Source organism: Xenopus tropicalis, chromosome 8, assembly GCF_000004195.4.
Source record: "Xenopus tropicalis strain Nigerian chromosome 8, UCB_Xtro_10.0, whole genome shotgun sequence".
Classification (NCBI taxonomy): Eukaryota; Metazoa; Chordata; class Amphibia; order Anura; family Pipidae; genus Xenopus; species Xenopus tropicalis.
The window spans coordinates 28718297-28742982 of NC_030684.2; the positions used below are offsets into that span (position 1 = coordinate 28718297).

General features: G+C 40.7%; 1 protein-coding gene across 4 annotated transcripts in view; it reads left to right on the top strand.

Annotated features, from left to right (window-relative positions):
* Window positions 1-23510, top strand: part of nr6a1 (nuclear receptor subfamily 6 group A member 1) — a 159928-nt gene extending 136418 nt beyond the window's left edge. For 2 of the 4 annotated variants that reach the window (XM_012968268.2, XM_012968270.3), the window contains 8 exons: window positions 971-1201; window positions 9291-9346; window positions 9733-9890; window positions 10234-10461; window positions 11321-11575; window positions 15282-15403; window positions 16288-16440; window positions 17579-17667. In XM_012968268.2, coding sequence (XP_012823722.1) covers window positions 971-1201; window positions 9291-9346; window positions 9733-9890; window positions 10234-10461; window positions 11321-11575; window positions 15282-15403; window positions 16288-16440; window positions 17579-17667 — 1292 coding nt within the window. 4 annotated transcript variants of the gene reach the window in all.
* The last annotated feature ends 1176 nt before the right edge of the window (window positions 23511-24686 follow it).

Here is a 24686-nt window from a genome sequence, read left to right on the forward strand (position 1 = left end):
TGTCGGGATGTGAGATACGTAGCATGGGATGGGGTTGAATAATTAATCCCTATAAAATAAAATGCCGCCTTTGATGTTTGTGATGGAATAGGTGTCACCATGTTGGTATCTTCTCTGCAGAATGGCTTTGGATTTCCCCACATAGTTCAGAAACCTTGGGCAGTGGGACATGGGTGGCAGCTGTAATGTCCACAGCCTTCTGCAGGTTATTTAGACTAAATAGGAGCATTACAAGTATTCTGCTCAGGGAAACCATAATACTAGCAGTGGCAGATCCATTGATGCACTACCCTGAAACACACCATGAAACTAGTTCTTCCCTGCAACCTTCACCCATGCAGCCTTCAGGGCAGTCACTGGCAGGTAGGGGTTTGAACCAGGGTGCAGTATAGTCCAGATATGGGTAGTATATGGCAGGTTAGACTTTAAAATGGCCAGTTCTTTACGTTTAAGTTGGTCTTCATTATTCTTATTTCATTGTTTTTTGAGACTATAGTTCTACTGTTATTATTACGTTTTATTACTTATCTTTCATTCAGACCTGCTCCTACACATATTCTAGTTTCTCATTTGAACCCCTTTAAACCGCTCTTCACAAATTAAGAGCATATAGTTTTGACCAAGCAGGCTTTCTTGAGAGTTGCAGGCATTATTTCCCTGCCTGAAATGATGGGGTCCATTAATAAAGTGCAATAGAGAGCAATAATGAGTTGCAAAACAAATAATGCTATAAGAGAAAACACCAGAGCTGGTTTACTAAACAGTGATTGCTTCTGTTACTGTGCACATATATGTTTTTGCATTGTACAGGTATAGGACCCCTTATCCAGAATGCTTGGGACCAAGGGTATTCCAGATAAGGCGTCTTTCCATAATTTGGATCTCCATGCCTGTAGTATAACACAAGTGTCTATCAGAGAATAAAGTCTTTGAAAGCCAATGTTCACCATTTATTATTTTCACTTTACAGATGACCGCGTTGATCAGAGAGCATGCCTTATCTGCGGGGACCGTGCCACAGGACTGCATTATGGCATCATCTCTTGCGAGGGCTGCAAGGGGTTCTTCAAGCGCAGCATCTGCAACAAGCGCGTATACAGATGCAGCCGGGACAAGAACTGTGTTATGTCGCGCAAGCAAAGGAACCGCTGCCAGTACTGCCGGTTACTTAAGTGCCTCCAGATGGGGATGAACCGTAAAGGTAAGGAACTAAGGCAGGATATTATATAATAAATTATTGCCAAAAAAGGGCAGCACAGACTCTGTATGCAGGCAGGTAATATATTGGATATGGTATTAAATTTCATAACAGAGGACTTGATAATTTGGGGTATCCAAGGTATTCAACTAGCAGTTAGGCAGGTTATATATAGGCACTATGGTTGAACGTGATGGACGTATGTCTTTTTTCAACCTAACTAACTATGTTACGATGTATTGAGACTAAAATTGGTGAAAAAATTAGCTAAACCCTCTACACATTAGCACATTAGAACGAAAGAACATTCAAGAGATGCATGGGTAATGGGGATTTCAAAGATTTTGGTTGTACAGTGACATAGGATGTCGTTGTCTGGACAATTGATTGTAAACCATTGTGAAAGGCCTCACTTACACAGAGGCCGACATGGCAGAAGACCATTAAATTGGGTCAACCATCTTGTATCATGTGTGAAATGCTTTAATTCAAAATAACACAGCCTATTGAACAAAACTTTTTCCCTGTATAGGAGAAAAACCCAAGCCATGCAAAGGCCTCCCAGCAGCGAATCATTTTGTTGCCAGTAGAAAGGCATTTTGGAGCAATTTGTCGCGGGCAGGAGCAGAGACCTGTTGCAGGCAATGAAATCTCTCCATGAGATATCAGCCTTAGGTTTACCTTCTCAGTTTTACAGCACAGCTAGGAGAGTTCCCAGATGGAAACTGGTTTTGCCCTCTTTGGGGCTTATCAGTGTATTGTGATCGTACTGAAATGCACCATAACCTAAAGGTGGCCATACACCTTACAATTGCGATCAATTAGGAAAGATTGTTCCCACCCTTCACTGAGGTTCAGGGCTGAATCGTCAGATATAGAGGTAGAAACAATAGGGATTCTACCCCATCTAACAATTCAGCCCTAAACGCATAATTTGCTTGGGCGCCTTCAATGGTGCACGATCAAAATCTTTTGTCCTGCCTGATAGACGAGACGACCAGTATCCAAAGCTTTTGCAATGTTGATCGTCTTGTCGATCCACCATACCCGCACCGAGTATCATACGAAACTTTGTTCGATAATATCTGTTTGTGTATGGGCAGCTTTAGATAAGCAGCTCTCGTTGACCATTTTTGCCCTCTTGCTTCTGGTTAAAGTACATCTGGTTATTGTGGGCTGCATATACGTGGAAAGGTACAGTTCATGGGATGTCGCTGTTTTGAATTCAATCCAAATAACCTGGAGAGTACACATGTTCCTCAGTGCAACAGTGTAATTTATTGAGATATCACAGAGTGCGGTGATATCTCAATAAATTACACTGTTGCACTGAGGAACATGCGTACTCTCCAGGTTATTTGGATTGAATTTGAAAGTTGTACAGCCAGCACGGGGCCTGTTACCTGTTGATGAGTACTTTCTTTGAATACTGGAACCTACAGTAGGACTCTGAATTTTCAATGTCGCTCATATTAACTGTGAACACTTGGTGGATGTGTAGATTTCCCTTTTTTGTAATTCTATAAGAGACTTGCCTATCTGATTCCAGCAGTATTTACTGAGAATACTTGCTTGTCTTAGTCTTATTATTCCTTGAGTTTGTTAAAGGAACAGTAACACTAAAAAATAAAAATGTTTTAAAATAATTAAAATATAATGTACTGTTGCCCTGCACTGGTAAAAGTTGTGTGTTTGCTGCAGAAAGACTACTATAGTTAATAGAAATAGCTGCTGTGTAGTCATGGGGGCAGCCATTTAAATTGAAAAAAGGAGAAAAGGCACAGGTTACATAAGAAGATACTAGATAAACTGTGTAGAATACAATGGGAATCTATGCTACTTATCTGTTATCTGCTTAGTAACCTGTGCCTTTTCTCCTTTTTTCAATTTAAATGGCTGCCCCCATGGCTACACAGCAGGGTATTTATATAAACTGCAGTAGTGTTTATGAAGAAAACACACAACTTTTACCAGTGCAGAGCAATAGTATATAATATATTAATTATTTTTATACACTTTCATTTTTTGGTGTTACTGTTCCTTTAATGTATCACTGATATTTTTCATGGTATTCTAAACAATGCGAGGAATAATTTTGTATGAATTCAGTGTGCCAATGAGTATTCCCTGCCCTAATATTCAAGGTAACACTCTTCTAATTACCCTGGCCAGAATCTGAAGTTCAGTTGTTGGGGGCAATAGTCTGTTCTCACCCAGCTGCTAGACCCAAACCTGGCCGTGTATTTACAGAAAGTTACACTTGCACTCCAGCCACACTTAGGTGCCAAGCTGCTCAGCTCTCCATATGCTTCCAACAATAGGCTGCTCTACACTCTGCTGTCTAAATCAGTCACTATCACTTTGCAAAATGTAGGTTTTATATGCTAGGTCTCCATACATCAGCATTCTAGATATATAAACATTGAACACATTTATGATAATAATGCTTTGTTCCAGACTTTCCAAACAATTCCTGTCTACCAGTTTAGACAGATCCATGGATATCTAGGTCAAGGACAGAAGTAGGAGAATTCAGCTAAAGAGAACTTTGGCCAATAAAACACCAACAAGCTTAGGTATCCTGCTTGTTATTAACCACCAGCTCCACCAAAACTAAATGCAATACCTGTGCCACAACGCTGCAGCGACAAAGTAGGATAAAAAGGTTTAATTATTACATGGGATCTTTTATAGGTTTAATCATTTGAGTTATGCCATAGAATCCCTGGAGCCCATATTTTGTATTGAAAACTGGCTAAAGGAGCAAGATGGTCCACCAGTAAAACCCTTCTTCAATGGAATGGTCACCTACTTAAAATAACTTGGACTCCTCGCGTTTCACATCCTCACACCTCCCCTGAAATTCTGTATCTACAGACTCTGAACTTAAAAAAATATTTGGTAAAATAATGCTTCCCCCCCCTTGAAGAAGGTGGGGGGTGGGTGCAAGCCTTGGCCATTTGACCAGCCATGATTACAGTATCTTCCTAGACTCCACTGTATTTTACAAGGTCAAAAGTTAGGAAGCCGAGAGAGAGGCAGGAAAGTGGTACAGTAATTTATGGCTCTAACATATTGTGTCTTTGAAATGCGCAGGCCCTTGTGTTAGGCCGGGCTGGAGGTGGTAGCTCGGGTGTAAGTAGAAGGGTTGACACGTACATCAGAGTGATGCAGGAAAATGTGCTGAAAGTTGAATTATTGTGTCAGGTTAGTATAGTGTAAATAAACTGTCATTGTTTAGCTAACCCCAGAGTGAACGTACCGGCCTAATATTCACAGATTCAAATGTAAAATGTTCCCTGTCTTCAACATGTAACTCAAAACCCACTTGGTTGCCTTAAGACAGTCCCCTGCTAAGGATAAAGACAGACTGGATCAGTCTTTTATTAAAGAACCTTAATAAAGGCAGAAACCTTGGTTCATCAGTCATGTATGGCTCCATGTGCATCTCTACTTTTACTCTTACAATATTTGTGGTTGTTTAACATGAAATTAACTCTTGGCATAATGCAGAGAGTGACTTTCTGAGACAATTAGCAATTGTTTTTCATTTTATATAATTTCTGATTATAGCACTTTTTATTCAGCAGCTCTTCAGTTCAGAATTTCAGCCGCTATCTGGTTGCTAGGGTCCAAATTATCCTAGCAACCAGACATTGATTTGGATAAGTGGCTAAGTAATCAATAACATTAAAATTGTAGCATTTATTTTTTTTAGATGTTGAGATCCGTGACCCCCATTTGAAAACTAGAAGAAGTTGAAGGCAACCAAATAAAAAAAAAAAAATATGAAAAAATAAAAAATAAAGCCCTAATAAAAAGTTGCTTAAAATTAGCCATTTTTAACATGCCAAAAGTTAACTTAAAAGGATCTCCCCCCCCCCCCCCCGCACAGTTGCACGCCTTCTGGTGCCAGCTGCCCCACCCTGGACTACTTGCCACATTGTTTTGCGAGCTTACTTGGGGGGTATGGGGGGCAGGCAACTTAGCACTAGGGCCAAAGAATTAAAAATATAAATGTTCTGTATGACACCCTATATAAATCTATTCATAGAACAAACTGTGTTTTCCCTTTTGGTTTATGGGACATGGGGTGTTTAAATTCTGTCTGATATTATAGGGAAAACCAAAAGTTATTATGGACATGGGGTGTTTAAATTCAGTCTGATATTATAGGGAAAACCAAAAGTTATTATTAAAAGTTCATATGGTTTTTGTAAATTAATTTGGTGCTAATTTGGCAAAACGCAAAAACAAATTGGAAAACCAGGAATTATTATGGGAAAAGATGACCCTACACAGGTTCTACTGTATCCAAACTATTTGGCTTGTTTGATGGATATTACATTATGGCACAAACATGGAAAAGTCACATTGCACTGATCCAACAGCCCTCCTGATTGGTTGACTGACTCCAGTACATGTAGTTCTAGTGGAATCATACAGTAGAAGAAATGATTTGTTCAATGGCCAAATTCCGTATTAAATATGGAGTGGGGCTGTTAAATGATTTTTCATTCAATCTCCTTTTGCTTATGCCCCGCACCCAAAAGCAATCACGTTTCTTACAATATAGTCTTAATTCCTAAACTGAAGCAGAGTTTGCTCTATTGAAAAACAATATTTATACGATATTTTACTGAATAATTAATTCTATGCTGAAATGTTGTTCTCTGTGATGTTTTTATTTCAAAGCACTGACTCTCGAAATGAGTTTTTCGATGTGACACTGATATACATTAGAAGCATATTTCTGTCTATAAATAAGTGAAATTAGCTGTTTGCATTCGCATTCAGTGCCCATACTTGAATATTGTGTACTGCCATCATTTGCAGAAATAATAGCTTTACATTGTTTGGCCACTCGAGATCAGCTCAGCAGTAATTTGGACTCGTCATGCCCGGCCGATTGACGGCAGGCTGTTCATGTTGCTCTGCTAGTGCTTGTGTATCTAAAGCTGGCCATTATAAGATCTGCTCCTTTGGCTTTGGGTATGTGATAGGGGTAATGGAAAGATTCATTTTCACCACTGTTTCAGTTTAACCCAAACTTGAAAAGGTTCTCTCAGGGCATTTCCTTGAATCCTTTTACCAAGAAAACGCACTCCTTGCTGGGAAAGGCTTACTGTGCCACCATACTTTACTTTAGGTACAGGTCAGCCATATCAGTAGCTCTGCATAATGCTGGCCTGCGAAGAAAGGTGGCACCAAAGAATCCAGAATTCAAAAGCAGCCATGCAAAAGTCCGTCATGGTGGCAGCATCCTTTAAAAACAAAAAGAGGAGTGGTGCAAAATAAATACAGTAAGAGAACATGCTATACAAGTAAAGCCCTGATTTGGTGTCAAATTCAAATGTCTAGGTGTGGGTGGTATGCAGTAGCCCTAGACAAAAGCAATGCTGCAGTGGCTCAAGAACAAAAAGTTGAATGTACTGCAAGTCCAAACTCCATGTTTTAAAAGTATCACCTGAACAACCCACAGCGAATCTGTGGGGAAGAATGGGCAAAAAGTGCTCCTTAGACTTGAGGGCCCTTGTAGCAAGTTAGTCGCCCGTAGCAGAGATCTATTAGGGGCGCTAACTCACTCCGTGGGCCATCAGCCTTAAAAGGGACCAAAGCAAAGTATTTAGAGTTTTGAAATAAATATATTACAGAGAACAACAATTCAATGCTATTCAATTACTCTAACCCCCTTGTTTCCAAAAGAGGCTTTGAGTCATGCCCATGTCCTTGCTTTTGAAGGTTTTCTCAGCAAATCATTGACTAAACATTTGACTGAAGGTTGTACTAAAGGTATTGTGTGGGTATCGGAAGATTGCTGATTGGTGATCATTAATAGGCTCCAGTTTATAGCCCCCCTTCTCTGCCCAGATTAGTTGATTCCTTTTATTTAGCGATACAGATATTTCTGTTTGCACTCTTGAGCCTGAAGTTACACATAGCTAGCCGATCAGAGCAATATGGCCATGCACATAAATAGAACTAAAGTGTGCAAATATCATTTGGGACCATGTGTCGCCACTTCTAGCTGCCTTTTTAGACCTGTGGGAAATGTATGAGATAAAAAAACAGAAATTGTCTTTGAGAATTCACGTTATCTTCTGTGTTTTAGCCATAGCCATTGCATATTGCCCAAATATCCAGAGAGAGGCTCTCTTCCATCCAGAACTGTTTATTCTGTGTTTGCTATATGATCCATATGGGGATGGCCTAGCTAAGGCTTTTAGGCTAATGCCACACGGGGCTAATTCTCAGCCTGCAAATAACCGCAGACCAAGAATCGGCCCCTACTCTGGCGTGAGCCTTTCCCTGTGCCTGCACGTGGAGCCATTGCGTGGGCCTGGGTGCAGGCACATAGAGTGGATTTTGGCACATAAGTGCACAAGTATGAATCCAAGCTTCCCTACAAGATCTGTAGCTAGATTGCCATATATAGGCTAATATCTACTTTGTGAATATTAGCTGTCCTTAAATGTGCTAGCAGTTTTAAAACACTGTTGGAATAGTAATACAGTCTAGTAGTGTGTCATTAACTGAAGTGATTTTGGTGCATTTATAGTGTATGTATAGAGCCTATAATTATTTGGATTTGGTGCAGAGATAAAGTGTATCTTTGAATCTGGTTATTACTGATAAAATGACAAACAACAACAAAAACCAACCCATTCTTGCTCTTTCTTTGTGGAAAAGAGAGATCTGTTGTCATGGGAAACACCTGACCTACCATTCCCATTATTGTATTCAGTACAAGACCTTAGTCTATTGCGGCATTACTGATAAGGAGATTACATTCTTCCAGAACTGACTGCAGCCTGTGTTAGTCAAACTAGGTACTCGTCACAGCCATTGTTGACCAGTGGAAGCCCAAACCTGACCCACAGGTGTAATTCACAATATGAAAACACAGGAAAGACTTGCCTCCAAATCCAATATGGCAATTGAAAGGAAGGTGGGGCGAGCTCAGGTTTCATTTCCCGCAGCGATGACGCTGGACACCAGAGACAGTGACTTTACACAGAAGCCTTTCATCTTCCCTAGAGATATACAGAGTGATCAGGTTGTTAAAATTAGACATGTGCACTGCCCTGTGTGGGGCTACTGGGTCAGCCCATAGGTCCCGGCTGAATATCAGTCAGGAGATGATCTGAGCTGTACATGAATTTGCTGATACCCTTAGAGCACTATGGCAGGGTGACAATAAATAGCAATAGTTGATATATCTTTTGAGGTAAAGAGGGAAAAAGTTAAACTTTTAAAACTTTTTAAACCTGCATTCAGTCATCTCCGCATCTTGGTTCTGTACCAAGTTCCCCTTACTTACAGGGCTGGAACTGCTGATTGACCCAACTGGCTTTTTGTAATGGATTATATTCCATTTAACAAGTGGTTCCGCAGCAGTGCCATTTCTTGGTCATCTTGCACATTACATCTAAAATTAGAAAAAAAACCTTTTGGTTGTAAAAAGTAAAAATATAAATATTAAATGTATTCTTTGTATAATTAACCCTTTCTATTATGCAAAGGGTTAGTTGCGCTAATTTCCCCTCTTCTACTCTGATATTGCAAATTCAAGGGGTGATGTAAACACAGGGGCACCTTGAAGGGGTCCCCAAGTGCAATGGGCTTGAGGCCCATCAGAGGCTTGCATTTGCCACCCGAATCACTGATACTTCAGATATGACAGCCAGAGCATAAACCAGACTGCCATTGATTCTAGTGTCACTGCACTAAAGGTTAGCTGAATTCATATACATTTAGGGTTGATGGCACTCAGGGCCATCAAAAAAAGATACTAAGCTAAAATCCTAGCGTAGTCTAAAACTGGTAATATCTTAGTAATCACTGAAAACATTACTCTGAGTAAAAAGTTTATACTAATTAATTTGAGGGGGCGGGGGGTAAGATCTCCTTTAGTACACAATCCTGCAAGATAGCAGTGTGATGGAGCAACAGCTCCCTCTGTTGGGCAAAGAAAATCCCTTTTAAATGTGATAACATTTATGTTCTCCTGTAACACCTAGCTTTTTAATTTCTCCTGACTTTATCATTTTTTTCAACACCTCAATCTAAATGACTGGAACTTGTTTTTCAGCAATTAGAGAAGATGGAATGCCTGGAGGAAGGAACAAGAGCATCGGCCCTGTACAGGTAAGTAAACACATAGATCAGTGGGGCACTGTAGTTATAATGGTTTAATATGCAGAAATGTCACACTGTATAGAAACTGGGGATTCTGCATATGGCAAGGAGTCCTGGCATTTTCATACCTAAACAGGATGTGTATCAGAATCAGAAGTCATTTTAGTTTCTAAGTATGACAATTAAATGCAATACTGTATATTAACAGTACATCAGCACCCCCTAGTGGCAATGTCTAAATAGCAACGTGCAGCAATATTAAATTAGAATAAAATGAAAGTAGCTTGGCTAAGGCTTTGAGAACCACCTGGCATTGCAGAACTGTAGCCATCAGGGAGTCCTGCTATACTGTTTTATACTGCATGGAATTTAATACTGCGGATTTGTCCTTGCAGATCTCCGATGAAGAGATTGAGCGGATAATGTCTGGACAGGAGTTTGAAGAGGAGGCCAATACATCATGGAGTAATAATGGTGACAGTGACCACAGCTCTCCTGGGAATGGAGTCTCAGAAAGCAATCAGCCTTCCCCTGTGTCTACCCCTTCCTCCAGGTGGGAAGTCAATGAATATAATTGGGCAGCTCAGCCAATATGGCTGTGTAGAACCCTCAGGAATTTATGGAGCAGCGAGTATATTAAACAGAGCAGTTATTTGTATAGTACACATACATACACTTTACATGGGACTATCTGGGGCTTTTTACTGCAGGAAATTTGCACAGCTTTGTTCACATAGAGGGTAATAGGGGGATAAGTTTGGGCATTTTGGGACTACTTTTAGCAGCTGGCAAAGTGTCCCTTGTCCTTGAAGAGCAAGTTAAGTTGCTACTAGAATGTAACTGTACATTTCTCATCTGCCTCTAGAATAACCCCACCTCTTTGTCTTTTCATACAGTAGGTCAATGGAACTCAATGGATTCGGCTCACTACGGGACCAATATTTGGGGACGCCGGGTCCAATGCACTATCAATACCTACCTCATCTCTTTAGCTACTCGGCTCACCCAACATTAATCCCAACACAGTCACGAAGTCTTGACCCGCAGTCGCACACACTCATTAACCAGCTGCTTACGGCTGAGGATATAGAACCTCTCAGTACGCCTATGCTTATAGAGGATGGGTAAGTGTGTGTGTCCTAACCTTTAGAATAGATACCTTTTTTCATTGGGTGGCTTTTATTCATTACCCAGAATAGAATAGAATTATATATAGTTCCATGTATTTATTTAAAGGGGAACTATCATGGGAATCTGCTTAACCTGGCTCGGATCTGACCGGCAGCTTGTGTTCTGAGCAGAGAGGAGTGGTCCAACTATTCTTGACTGACATCTAAAGTTCAACCCCCACCTGCCCAACTTTCCTATCTGATAGAAAACCTGGAAAAGACTTTGAATAAGGTCTAAAAATCCAACCCACTTTCCATCTCTCCTGAGTTACTAACAAACACCTAAACTTTATTTCTTGGTTATTTATGAGAAAAACATAAAATGAGCCACATATCACTTGGTTTTCAGAGCAGCAGCAATCGAGTTATTTAGCACCTAGCAACTTAAACCATACATGCCAAGTGAGCTGGCAGGACATGTGGGAGTTGTAGTTCAACAATAACTTTAGGGCATCCACTTACACATTCCCATACAACTACAGTTTGCTTTTTGTATAACTTATAAATAAATGTTGTAGGAACAGTAACTTGCGCTGCTGTTTGTGCAATTACATTGTAGTCACTCTATGTATGCAAGCTAATCGATAACTATATATAAAGGCATTTCTTAAGAATACATAGACTGACTATAGCAAAGTAAATGCTACAGACTTAGCTGGCCAATCAATGAGCCTGAAAGCCTGGCTAGTCAGTCTACATAGGTGTCTGTGAATTCAACATACAGGAATCTATGTGCTTGTGCACACACACAGAGTTGCCCAAATGGGTCTTAGATATTGAGCCATAATTGAATGGTATCATTGTGTTCCCCCAGGTACAAAGTGACCCAGTCAGAGCTGTTTGCCTTGCTGTGCCGGCTGGCAGATGAGCTGCTGTTCCGGCAGATCACTTGGGTGAAGAAGCTGCCATTTTTCTGTGATTTGTCCATCAAGGACTACACATGTCTGCTTAGCACAACATGGCAGGAGCTGATCTTGCTCTCGTCGCTCACCACGTACAGTAAGCAGATCTTTGGCGACTTGGCCGACGTCACTTCCAAGTACTCTCCTTCTGAGGACGAATTGCACAGGTCAGTGCGGGGCCTATGGGTAGCTGGGGGATAGTCACAAATATTACTGCACTGATATCATTTTATAGAGTGTAACCGACTGAGTGAAAAGATTTGCATTTATTCTTATAGCTTGTAGGGGTGGCTCATTCCAGGTTTATTGTCCTGCTAAATCACCCTGTCTGATATTGCCCTTAGACGGAGTATCATTTTCGCTGTATGTTGGCACACACTGGCAAAGGTTTTGCCTATCACCATCCCATACAAAACTAGCACAGTAAATAACTGGCAGGATATGGCATTATTTCTTCTTCCAGTTATTTACCATTCACACTCACAGCTGTAAGTGCATTAGTATCAGCAGATAATTGGCCTTGTTTGTTGTAATATCAATTAGCTACCAATACATATAATCCCCACACAAACATTTACACAGTTAAGCTACTTAACATTGGGATGAGTGGTGTGCCATATAGAAGAAGCAGATGCTGCCATAGGAATACCATTTTTTCATTATCACCATTCTATCTAGACTGCTAGACTGCCTACTTTTTTTCTGTGGTTGCTTTGGGTTTATATTAACTGAATCCTCATCGGACAGAATCTGCTAGAATGTTAGGCTAATTCCCTTCACATAATTTCAGTGGAGTAAGGGTTAAACCGAAGCAGCAGAGGGCAGCAGCCGAACCATGTTGCCCTTTCCATTACCTCCACTATATGCCCCCAAAGTTCAGACTTTGCTTTAATGTAAAATGAGTGTGCAAGTCTGATCTCTGGCCACTCAGTCGTTAATTAGCAGGCAGGAGCTGGGGGGCTTTGTTAGACCAGCCATCCTGGCTCTGGGCCTCTGTCCCCCTTATCTGCTTCTCAGGTCTGTAATATGAAAACTGATTAATGATGTGTGTTCCTTGTAATCAGGCTCTTATCTCACTCTGGTCTGCAACTTGATTTAGGGGTTGTGGCAGCGTGCTCAGATCCACCACTAACAAGCTCCCACTGCCACACATTATTTAGGAACTCCCATACTCCCCCTACACCTCCAACAGGTTTCACTTTAGGCAAAAGACTTGCACTGGCAGCTGGGAGAGCTTGCACATTGCGCTAATCCATGTTCCCAGGGTAGAAGATCCATTGGGCAAGAGCTACTATACTATTTTATATACTATTTGTAATACATACAAACATAAATGCATGTAGGCTGTTCCTGCTACATAAAATAAGTAGGGGGTGGAATGATATATATGAAGAATATCAGTAATTAGGCACATTGTTTCAACAACGTGGAATTCAGAGGTGTTTCTGGGAATATTCTGCTTATATTCTGGCCAAGGAGACATAGAACGTGGTTCTGCCAGTGTGTGGCAGCATCGGATAGGAGAGAAAATCTGTGTATGATGAAAGTGCAAAATTATTTCACTCACATTAAGTCTGGTGCAGAGACACCCTAAATGTAAGATATTTTCTGCAAATCCTCATCTATAAAATCTCATAAAATATTATATTATCCTAAGCAACTCTCTTATATGCTCATTGCAAATTTGCCATCAGGGTTTGAAGTTATTTGTCAATGTATTTGGTACCAAAAGCAGTGTTTTTTCTGTACTTTTCTGAACAGCTGGTTCTGTATAAAGCTTGTCTCCTGCCATGTTGTGTTAAAAGTCAGGGTTAAGAATAGACCAGGACAGATACTGCAGTTATAATAGCAAATAACATTAAATAGGTGTAACTGGACAATATTAGGCAACATTTTTTGTTTGGTTTACATCCCCATTAGGGCAACAATGACAGCTCTGCATGGAGCGTGTACTGTTACTGCACCGCTTTTTTGCCATGTAAACCCCATTGGGAATAGCACAGATGAACCTTCTCCAGCCCCCATCACTAACATAAGCACTTGGTGTGCCAAAGGGATGGCAGGCGAGGGTATATTGTGATTAGAATTCAGCCAGCGCCAAAGGATAGGGGTCACCCAGAGCAGCCCAGCGTGGGACATGGTTTCTCCCTGCAGTCTTTGCACCTGCTTTATCTCTCTAAACAACCGCCATCTCTACAAAGGCATTTCAACACACCCTATATTACTGTGCTTCATGCCAAGCTGCCTTTTTTTTTTTTTAATAAATCTGCATTCCAGTAAGGCCCAGCATTGGAAAGAACTCACAGGGCTTAAATGCAAGTAGTTGGTGTATTAAAGGGCACGTGCAGCACTGGCGAATCAGAGGTGCCAAACTTCCATTCCCCCAGCATTGTAAGCCAGTTTAAGATTTTTTTTCTCGCAATTCCAGCGTCATTAAGGCATGCAGGTAGTTACAACCAGAGCAGTAATTCAGTTCATTAAGGGAACACTAACATTACCGTCACCTTCAATAATTAGTTGCTGTAGGGTTTCCCCAGCATCAGTAGTTCAATATGAGCCCTATAGCTCCTCTCAGCTACGTGGCCCCAATCCTTTATGCCCTGGCTTCCATTACTTACAGTTTAGATTCATTCTCTATTTTCGAGTCATTTTTAGTGGCTACAAATTAGTCAATATAAAACTTTTTTTTGTTGACTGCTGAGCTTACGTGAAAATTGTACCTAAATAGTTAATTAAAGGGTTTTACTTTATTTCCCTTTGGGTGAGCAGTTCAAGGGAACAGTTGCAGTTCATCTAATTAGTAGGGTAATATATAAATATGTGTCAGTGCCGCTCTGTTGGGCACCCAGTAACTCTGCTTCCTGTGCAGGGGGATCCCAGCTTTGTCTCACTCAGCCGCCTCTGTCTTCTTTCCTTATTCTCTTACCAGACGTTTCCTTTAACCCTGGCCTAAACTAGAGATTCTACAACTTTGCAAAGTTAAGGTGGCCATACACGGGCCGATTGTAGCTGCCGATTCGGCAGCTTATCGGCCCGTGTAGGGGCAGAAACAACGGCCACACTAGTCCGATATCTGGCCTGAAATTGTGCAGATATCGATCGGGCAGGTTAAAAGATTCAGTCGGATAGGGGACTGCATTGGCTCGTTGATGTGGTCCCCCAAAACGACTGTGCCATTGCCACCATTAGATTCGATCGTTTGGCCCCAGGGCGAAACGATCCAATTAGCCTACATTTTACCGATATTGCCCACCCGTAGGTGGGGATATCGGGACAAGTTCCGCTCGCTTGGTAACGTGTATGGGCACCTTTAGAATCTGTCTCATAGTGAACCCTAATAAAACTAGCTTCCCCTACTGACCAATCATCCTCATTGTTCAGCAGAGCTATGTGTATGGGGCAAGGGTTCAGTTTTAAAAATATGCCTTAGAATTTTCTTTTAAATAAGGGTTCCACTTCTTTCAAGCTGGAGTAAAACTGTAATAGAAATGTACAATATACATTGGGTGGGATACACACAGTATTGCCTCCTTTCTATGGTTCCGATAGCAGCAGGATATGAAAAGGCTTCTCTTAAATACCTGCCGATGCACTGTGCACTGCCCAACACTGACAGATGACCCACAATGCACACAGAATTGCAAGTGATTAACAGCAGGGGGCATCTGGGCCCCCAAAGTTACCACCTGTTTTGAATCAAATGTTAGAGAACTTCAGTTGGTGGTGGGATTAAAAACAACTCCTGTAGCCAATGAGAGCTTTATGATATTTGAGGGACTGGCATGAAACCCATGAATATGGGTAGCAGAGGCTCATGGTTGCTGACTGGGAAGATCTCATTGTAACGTACAAGTGCTCTCTGTGCTTCTGCAGGTTTAGTGAGGATGGAATGGAAGTGATGGAGCGGCTCATCTATTTGTTCCGCAAGTTCAGCCAACTCAAAGTTAGTAACGAAGAGTATGTCTGCATGAAAGCCATCAACTTCCTAAACCAAGGTAAGCAAGTCCATGTCCCTCACCCCAACGTAAGAGCTGCCTCAGTATCTGAAACTGGCCTGCACTTTGGCTTTTAGCACTAACAGAGAAGGTTACGTAGCACCGAGTGCAGGCAGAGCAAACTTCCTTGTATTAATCACATTTTAATGGGTCAGTAAATTCAGGCACCAAGGCCAGAACACGCGTCATTTAAGCACAGGCAGCAGGTCTGAGCTCCAGTGACACACTATTCCCATCCAGATAAGATTTGTGACTGATGGCCAGCTGCTTTCACTTTATCTCTAGACTTTGGCAAAGGACAACAGAATCCCTGCCCATGCGCAATAGGAATCATTCAGCCCGAGTCTGATTTCTGATCAGAAATCATTTCCATTTCTTTTATGTAATTAAAAACCCATATTCACAATGCAGTGGCAGAATTCAGAATTAACTGAATCCCACTGGATAGAAATGATGCCCCTCGTGTCCCCTGGTATCAGTTTTGTGCAAACACCAGGTAGCCTACATTTACAGTTATTGAGCCATGGGTTTAAAAGTTGTCTTTTTTTTCTGGTTTTGTGACTACTGTATTTGTTATTTACAAATATTACATATTGCCAACATAATCCTTAAACATCAGTCCCTGCCCCTGAAGAGCTTGCCATATAAGGCCCCTATCACTACAGTCATTTTTATCAGGAGCCAGTTAACCTGCCTGTGTGCTGGAAACAGACCCAAATCCAGCCAGATTACATAGTACAACAGGGCTGCGGCTCACACACATTAGTGCACCACTAGCCAAACGGAAGTATCACATAGAATTTTAGCACGGTTCAGCTGCCTGCCATGTCAGCACAGTGGCTTATATAAAGAGTGACAATGATTTATGTTTTTTTATTCACCAGATATCCAGGGCATAAGCAGTGTTTCCCAGGTGGAACAACTGAACAAGAGATACTGGTACGTGTGCCAAGACTTCACCGAGTACAGGTACCCGCACCAGCCCAACAGGTTCCCAGACCTCATGATGTGCCTACCCGAGGTTCGCTACATTGCTGGTAAGTGACCATACCCTGTACAGATTGCTCACAGCGGGGCCCATTTATTAGAAACACTGGGAACATTTGCATCCAATCTATACCCCCAGAATGTATACTTAACCAACAGTTTATATCATATCAAGTGGCCTATTAAAGAATCTTACCGAATATATATATTATTTATATATATATAGGTATTGGGATCCCTTATGTGAAAACCCGTTATCCAGAAAGTGCCGAATTACGAAAAGCCCGTCTCCATTTTAATCAAATAATTCAGACCTTTAAAACTGATTTCCTTTTTCTCTGTAATAATAAAGGATTATTATAAGGATTATTTATATCAGTTGGGATCAAATACAAAGCACTGGCTTTGTATTTGATCCCAACTAAGATATAAATAATCCTTATTGGATGCAAAACAATCCTATTGAGTTTAATTAATGTTTTAATTGACTTAAGGTATGGAGATCCAAATTACGGAAAGACCCCTTATCGGGAATACCCTTGGCCCCGAGCATTCTGGATAACTGGTCCTATACCTGTATCAGTAAATATTGCCCTTTTACATCTTTTCCCTTGAGTTGCCATTTTGTGAGGGTATGTGTGTTCCCTCAGAGATCACCTGACTGGAAATAATGCAGTTCTAACAGGAAGTAGTGTGGGAGTATAAGCCAGAACTTTGTCCATGTCCCAACATCTATGTGTGCCCTTGGTTTGTTTGTGTGCATTGTAATTTGTATGATACCAGGGGACGGCTCATAGTACAGGTATGAGACCTGTTATCCAGAATGCTCGGGACCTGGGGTTTTCTGGATAAGGGGTCTTTTAGTAATTTGGATCTCCAAACCTCGAGTCTACTAAAAAATCGTTTAAACATTAAAAAACCCAATACGATTGTTTTGATTATTTGGGATAAAGTACAAGGTACTGTGTTATTATTACAGAGAAAGGTAAACCATTTTTAAAAATGTTAATTATTTGCTAGTAATGGAGTCTATGGGAGAGGGCCTTTCCGTAATTCGGAGCCTTCTGAATAACGGGTCCTTATACCTGTACTTAAAATGGCGTGCCAAGTGCCTCTACAGAAGGAACTTGATGGTTTTATTGGCTCTTTTTTTGTGCGTCTGAGACATCAAATTGTTCTTTTGTGCAGGAAAACTGGTGAATGTCCCTCTGGAGCAACTCCCACTGCTTTTCAAAGCCTTCCTTCACTCATGCAAAACTAGCCTGACCAAGGAGTGAGCGAGATGCCAAAGCCATGTGGAAACTGCATTGAGGCAACTTGGATTAGCCGAAGAAGAGAGGAGAAAAAAAAAAAGACAGTATCAGCCCAAAAATGGGAACCAAAAAAAAAAAAAAAAAAAGAGAAAAAATATTTTTTTTAACTCTTTTCATATATATTTATTTCCTGACAGAGTTGAATGTATTATCTTCAACACGGGTGCACAAACGAAAAAAAAAAAAAAAAAAATGCAGATTCTTGCATTTCATTGCTGTTTACAAACATAACTTTTTGTCTTTTTGTTTTGATAAAACACCTTTTTTTGAGGAGAACTTTTCTGCGCTGAGGGGTTAAATGTTACAGTGTTGCCTTTTTAATACTAATTTTGTAATTTTTTTTTTTTTTTTCTTTTTCAATGAATTTAGATTTCTTTTTTTCGGAGGGATAAGAGTTATTTCGATAGTGTTGGGCAAAAACTACCTCAATTTTGTGTTTTGTTAGAAAATTTTAACTTTTTTTTGTACTGTAGACAAGATTTACTTCGTCGGAGATGAAGAGGAATGTAGCGGTGATTTTGACTCTGGGGATATGGGATCTACTGTGTTTGGCTTTGGGATGGGGCCTCTTAGTGCTTTTCGGGGGGTGGGTTGTGTGTTTTTTCTTTTTCATACTGGATTTTGGACAGTAATTATTATCCCCAGTATGCTGGGAACCAAATAAGTGTAACATCAGCTTAAATCTGTTTATAGTATTTAAAATAAACTCAACTAAATCTCAACAACTTAATCACCCCCCCATAATTGCTTAGTTCTCAGTTTGTTTAGACTCGGTTTTTAAATTACATTTTTAGTATATTCTGAGTATATTTAAAACAATCAGGATGGACAGTACGATAAGAGAAATATTAATATAATTATTGAATGAATTTTGAATATAGAAATCAACATTTTATCATCTTTAAAAATATAGAAAAAACGTAAGTAGATAAATTTTTCCTAGCGGCAAATAACGAGGTTATTTCCACGTTTAACTTCACCCCCCCCCCCCGTGCTTAGTCCAAAGCATTATTTATATTTTTGCCGTGTACAAATCAAGCAGCTCTTTTGTTACGGAGCAGCTATCCCGCCAACCCATGAATCACTGTGTGCACTGTCAGGGACAACATCTAACCTTGGGGCTACTCTATAACCGCATTATGGATGGACATTCAAAATCAGATTGTGACAGTGGGTAGAGTAATGAAATCCATTTCCACTCATAAATAACAGCTGAAAAAAAAAATTTATTTTGAGGAAAGGAATGTAAAAAAATGGCTGCCGGCTAACAATAAATATACATCTGGCTGCAGCGCTGCTTGTGCCTGAATGGTAGCAAGAGGTTTCCAATGTGCATATATATGCTTTACTCTCATCCAGAATATTTGTCTATCATCTAGTGCCTTTGCATGGGAATTAATTAATCATGTATTTATAATGTTTAGATATAGCTGCTTCTGGGGCACAATTATAAAGCTAAATTTATCATCCCCCTAATCTAACTTATCTAGAGGCATAGTACCATTAGGCAGTGATTTTTATGGTTCATAGTCATTAAGTAACTGATAGAGAAGGGACAGTGGTTTGATTTATCCTCTCTCCTGGGTTGTGCTGTAGCTTTTCAGCTAAGATAAAGAGATAATCTTTATAATACACAAGAGCCATGTATATCTTGTAAAGGAATCCTTATAAATGGTGCTCAGTGTCATCAGTTTATAATAGGTGTCTAGTGATGACTCAAATCTTGTGTATTATAATCAAATAATGTACCCCTGAAATATGAGGATATTATAAGTTCTATCACCTGTTTAAAAACATTCAGAGTTTGACCTTGTGCTTTTATATGGTCATGGGACTCCTCTGTGATTTATAATATCCTTGTGTTTTACAATAGGGGGTACATTATTCCCTATGTAGGAAACAAAGGTTTCTACTTTATACCTGCTGTGTAGTCAAAAAGCATCACAAAGCCAAACACAATATGTTTCCCTTTGGTTTAGGTTAACTCTAAATGTTTTCCCTTTTCAGCAGTCAGCAGACTTTGATGCTCAGCGCACCTATCAGATGTTTGCCATGCCAATGTGCTGCACAGTATTCATTTGGAATAGCGAAATGGGAAAATATATCGACTAGAGCATAACTTGTATTTATATCTTAACCTGCCTGGGGACTGCCTATGCCTACGGTTTCCACAATGGTAGTAAAGAGGGAATAACTCAGTAAAGGGAAGCAGTATGGCAGCCCACATGTATTATTTACTAGCCTGGGATATGCCCCAGAGCTGCTCATAAGGGTAGTGGACAAATGACAAAAGTGGGGATAAGTATAAATGCAGGAATGCTTTGGGCTCTCCATGCCTCTGTATAAAAGAGAAACCATACTGACACGTATGAAGAAATTGTGCCGTGTTGTACCAAGGAAAGGCACTTAAACCCTTGTGAATGTTCTGAGCCAGTGGTGGAAGCCTGCAAATAGGACAGCAGCTTTGCCAGGTCCTGGGAATGGACACAGGCACATTGGCACAGCAGGGGCCCCAACTTGGAGGTGGAATTGTAAATCAGCTATGCCAAACCTGTGGCCCTCTTATTGTTACCCCCAGTACCCCAAACACCCCAGTATCCATGACCCTGACATCAATACTGATATTATGGAACTGGGCTGAGCCCTCAGTAGCACTCCAGTTGTTGCAGAACTAAAACACCCAGCGTTCTTTCAGCAGATAAGCTGGTAAAAGTGTGTTGATGGGACTTAGATTAATATACAAGTTGCCACTGCCCTAAACAGTGTAATAAGAGGATACTTCTTTCTATTGCAGCCTCAGGTATTCAGAGCAAAACATAGTAGTAGCTTTAGATACAGACATTAGGTCAACCTCTCTAGACTTATCACCGAATCCACTATGAAGGACAAATAACATAGAATGAATCCCCATCTATCTGTGGGCAAGGATAGTCAGTGTTATAGCAGAGATAAATCCCTTTTTCTTCCTGTTGCTAGGGTGTTTGGCACCATGCGTGTTAGAACCTGGTGCAAGCAGGTGGGGAGATTGATATGTCTGTATTTCACATGTAGATGCATACATATATACATGCAGTCCCTAGCTGTATAACCCTTCTATGGCTATAGTCTAATATAGGCTAATTTGGTCATGGGTTGATGGGAGTTAAATGATAGCGAGAAGGCCACATATTGGGCATCTCCATGCTACAAATTAGACAACAAGCAGAAATAAAAAGATATAATTGATGTACAAGTCAGCCTCTGTATACAAATCCCATCATTAGCTCTGCCGCAACTAAACCCTAGGAGGCTGAGCTGCTCTTTGCCCCATATACTGTCTCTCCTTCAGTACTAATCTGCTTCTTTTGGCGGGGGTTTAGCAAAAACTTATTTTTTTGTTATATTTTTCTTCCTAAAAGAATTTTTTTTTTTTTTTTTAATGCTTTTGTTCTTTTATGGTGGGTGTTCAATAGGTGTTATGATTTTGCTTCTGATGAGCCGAGATTTCTTGCCCCTGGATCTTTAGTTATTTCTTAACCCTTTCACTGGGGGAGAGCAGGTAATGCACAGATTCTATCCCTAGTACAAACGAGAGGATGGGGTTCAACAGTTATCCCTTTAAAGGCAATGACATATAGGGCATTCTGTTGTCCACATTAAAATGCTTATGACAAAATGCCCAAAAATACCCCACCATTGAAATGCTGCCTCTATGTTATTTGAATCCTATAATAGTGCAGATGTGCTTTTCATGGCATAGCAGCGGCAATTTCAGTGGTGCACAATGGCAGGGTATTTCTTGCATTAAAAACATAGATAACGAAATGCCCTGTGGGTCATTGCCATAAGAGCCAGAGAGCATGTTTGCCACTTGTGTGTGGTTGGTTTATTGGAACATGCTAAAATCCTCCTCCCCCTGATATCAGTTTGAACCAATCCGCACCACTGATACAGGGCTTCTTGGCCCGAAAATGCACAGTAGAGCACCCTCAGACTCCCTGCACTCGTGGTGTGGTTATCCTGAAGTTAGCCAGAGGTGGCAACTGAGAGCTAACATGCTAGGAGAGACTATGTATTTTGCTGGAAATCTGTGTATTGCAGTATCTACCCCAACACCCCCATCCCTGATTGTTTCCATGGAAATAGTCTCAGAACTTACCTTACTATCTATGCAAGATCTCTAGCCCTCGGTTTATATTCACCTATGGGGGAGTCATGTTTTTTTCTGTCTGTTTGAATGTGAGTTTTGTGTCAGTTCTCTGAGTGTACAGCGATTGTAAGGCTGTGAATAACCCATTGGACTTTATCTGAATGCCATATTACTAACTGGTCTGAGACTAATTCTCACACCCTGTGTATCAGGAGACCAGGAATAGGCAACCTGTATCTGTTGGCAGGGCCGTGGTGGCTTGGGAGTGTTTTGCTTCTGCAACAGCTGTTATGCTAAGGTTTTCTATCCATTCCTTGCACAGTGTGTGCACAAGTTAATTAAGGGGCAATTAAAGCCCAACAAAAAGGCTGGGTGGTGAAGGTCCATCCCTCTCTAACACTGGTCTGCCCTCTGTCTCAGAAGATTACTTTGGGTGTGGTCCTTGTCACTTGACCAGGCGATTTCAAAGAGATGGAGCTCAGAAAAGGGGACAAGTCTTGTTGGGCTTTAGTCTCCCTTTTAGGATAGGCAGTTAGAAAACTTAGTATGAGACAAGCCTACTGCAAAGCCACTTTAGTTAGACCACCGTAATATCATACCAAATCAGTATTCCGCTCTGAGGGCAACATTGCTGGTGTCCAGCTGTTGCACAAAATAGCCCTCAGGGCTCCAGTTGCCCACTCTCCTGCATCAAACACAGGCCGGTCAGCCTTATTTTTGTCAAATGTATTACGGGTATGCTGATCGGCTGCTTCAGTCCATCGTATAATTGTGCCTATTAATGATGTGCTTGTACTGCAGAGAAAAGAACCCAAGGACTAACCCATTACCTCTTCCACCCCCGTGCAAATTATGGAAGCTTCCATAGCTCTGGCAAAGGGGTGGGGGGGGGGATACAAATTCAACTACCTATGTATATCACTAATGTGTAAATGATTTTTCAAGGTCTTGTCTATGTAAAAGTGTATTGGAGCTATGTCATCATCAATTAGAGGGGTGTGGCCAGGTGACCCAAATGTCACAGTACATGGGACAGTAAATATTCCCAACTTCCCAAATATTTAGTGAGAAAAACAAAAAACTACCTCATGCAAGTGGGTCAGCCTACAAGCCACCCCCACAATGGATCCCAAGCACCCAGAAAACTACCTCTTTGGTTCAATAGGGGGAAAGTAGCTGCAAAAAGGGGGTTAAAACAAGGCTAAATATCAATTGCATTTACTCTTCTGTACCTAAGTGAATGTACTGCTGTCTCTGTCTACTTTTAATGCATTTGTGGAAAGATTTTCTTTGAAAGCTTCACTTTTTCTATAAATGGAGACATTACCTTTGCAGCCCTAGGGTTGGAGGCTGGGAGTTTGCACAAAAATTGCATTCTTTCTCCAAAAGATTATATTTAAATGCTTTTTTTTGTGGCAGCTACTTTTTCCCATATTGAAATCCATGTTTTTATGCTAAACCTGTGTATTTGTGTAAATAATATAAAGCAGGAGCTTGGGGAGGAATGTACCATTTGATTGTGGGATGTTCCATATCCTTTCTCTGAGTACAGCACACGTTCCTCTTCAGCCTTGCATTGCTTTGTAACTCCACTACCTTTGCAAATGTGACCAATGTGTATAAGAGCATGTCTAGAGAGTGATAGATGTTGAAACCAATAAATGTGAATTGTTCTTGTCATACGGCTCTGTCTGGCTTTCTTTCCCACTTACTAAAGCAGGGATCCCCAACCTTTTATACCCATGAGCCACATTTAAATGGAAAAAGTGTTGGGGAGCAACACAAGCATGAAAAAGGTTCCCGGGGGTGTCAATAAGAGCTATAATTGGCTACTTAATAGCCCCTATATGGACTGGCAGCCTATAGAAGGCTCTGTTTGGCATTATACTTGGTTCTTATGCTACCAAAACTTGCTTTCTTACTAGAAATTAAAAAATGAACACCAGCTTTGAGGCCACAGGGAGCAACATCCAAGGGGTTGGGGAGCAACATGTTGCTCATGGGCCACTGGTTGGGGAACACTGTACTAAAGGATGCAAAATGCTTCTTACAGGCTGTACATGACACAAAGTACTTATAAACTCTATGGGCCTGATTCACTAAAGGGCGATAAAAATTATCGCACGCTTTTTTGCGTTAAAAAACGCAAAATAATTTGCGCGCGATTCACCATAGTATTATCGCGTGCGAAAAATCGGCATTTTCGAATGGGTTATTCTCGCACTAGTTTTACCGCATGCGTTAATTTCTGCGCTGAAAAGAATATGATCGCATGATTCACTATAACTTTTGCGCGCTAAATATCGCATTCGGCTATGCGAAAATTAACACCTACTACAGGCAAAAAATTATACAAAAGTACAGTAAATGATTTTTTGCAATAAAATATGGACTTACAGTGTTATTTATTCAAGTATGTGTTTTTCCCCTAGAGTGACGCAGCCGCCAGTTTGCAGCGAAATGTTCATTTTTAATACAGTAATTTTCTGCAAGTATTGGCGTGTATGGCTAACATGGCGTGCGTTCATTTGCGCGACTATTTATATTTGGCTACAAGTGATGAAATGTTTCGCCAGGCATGGATTCGCAGCAAATTTTTGGACGTGCGTTGAATTTTTTCGCGGCGGATTTTTTCATGCGTTTCGCAAAACAATCCGCCAATGGCAAAACGCATGAAAAAATTCGCCACGCAAAAATTCACCGCACATACAAAAATTGATACAAGCGTCAAAAAATAATAGTCACAGCAACAATTTTTTTGCCCGCACAACATTTTTGCCGTTTCGTGGATCTTTCGAAAGATTTGCTAATTTTTCACTAAAGATAACCAGAACACATTTGCTCATCACTAGCG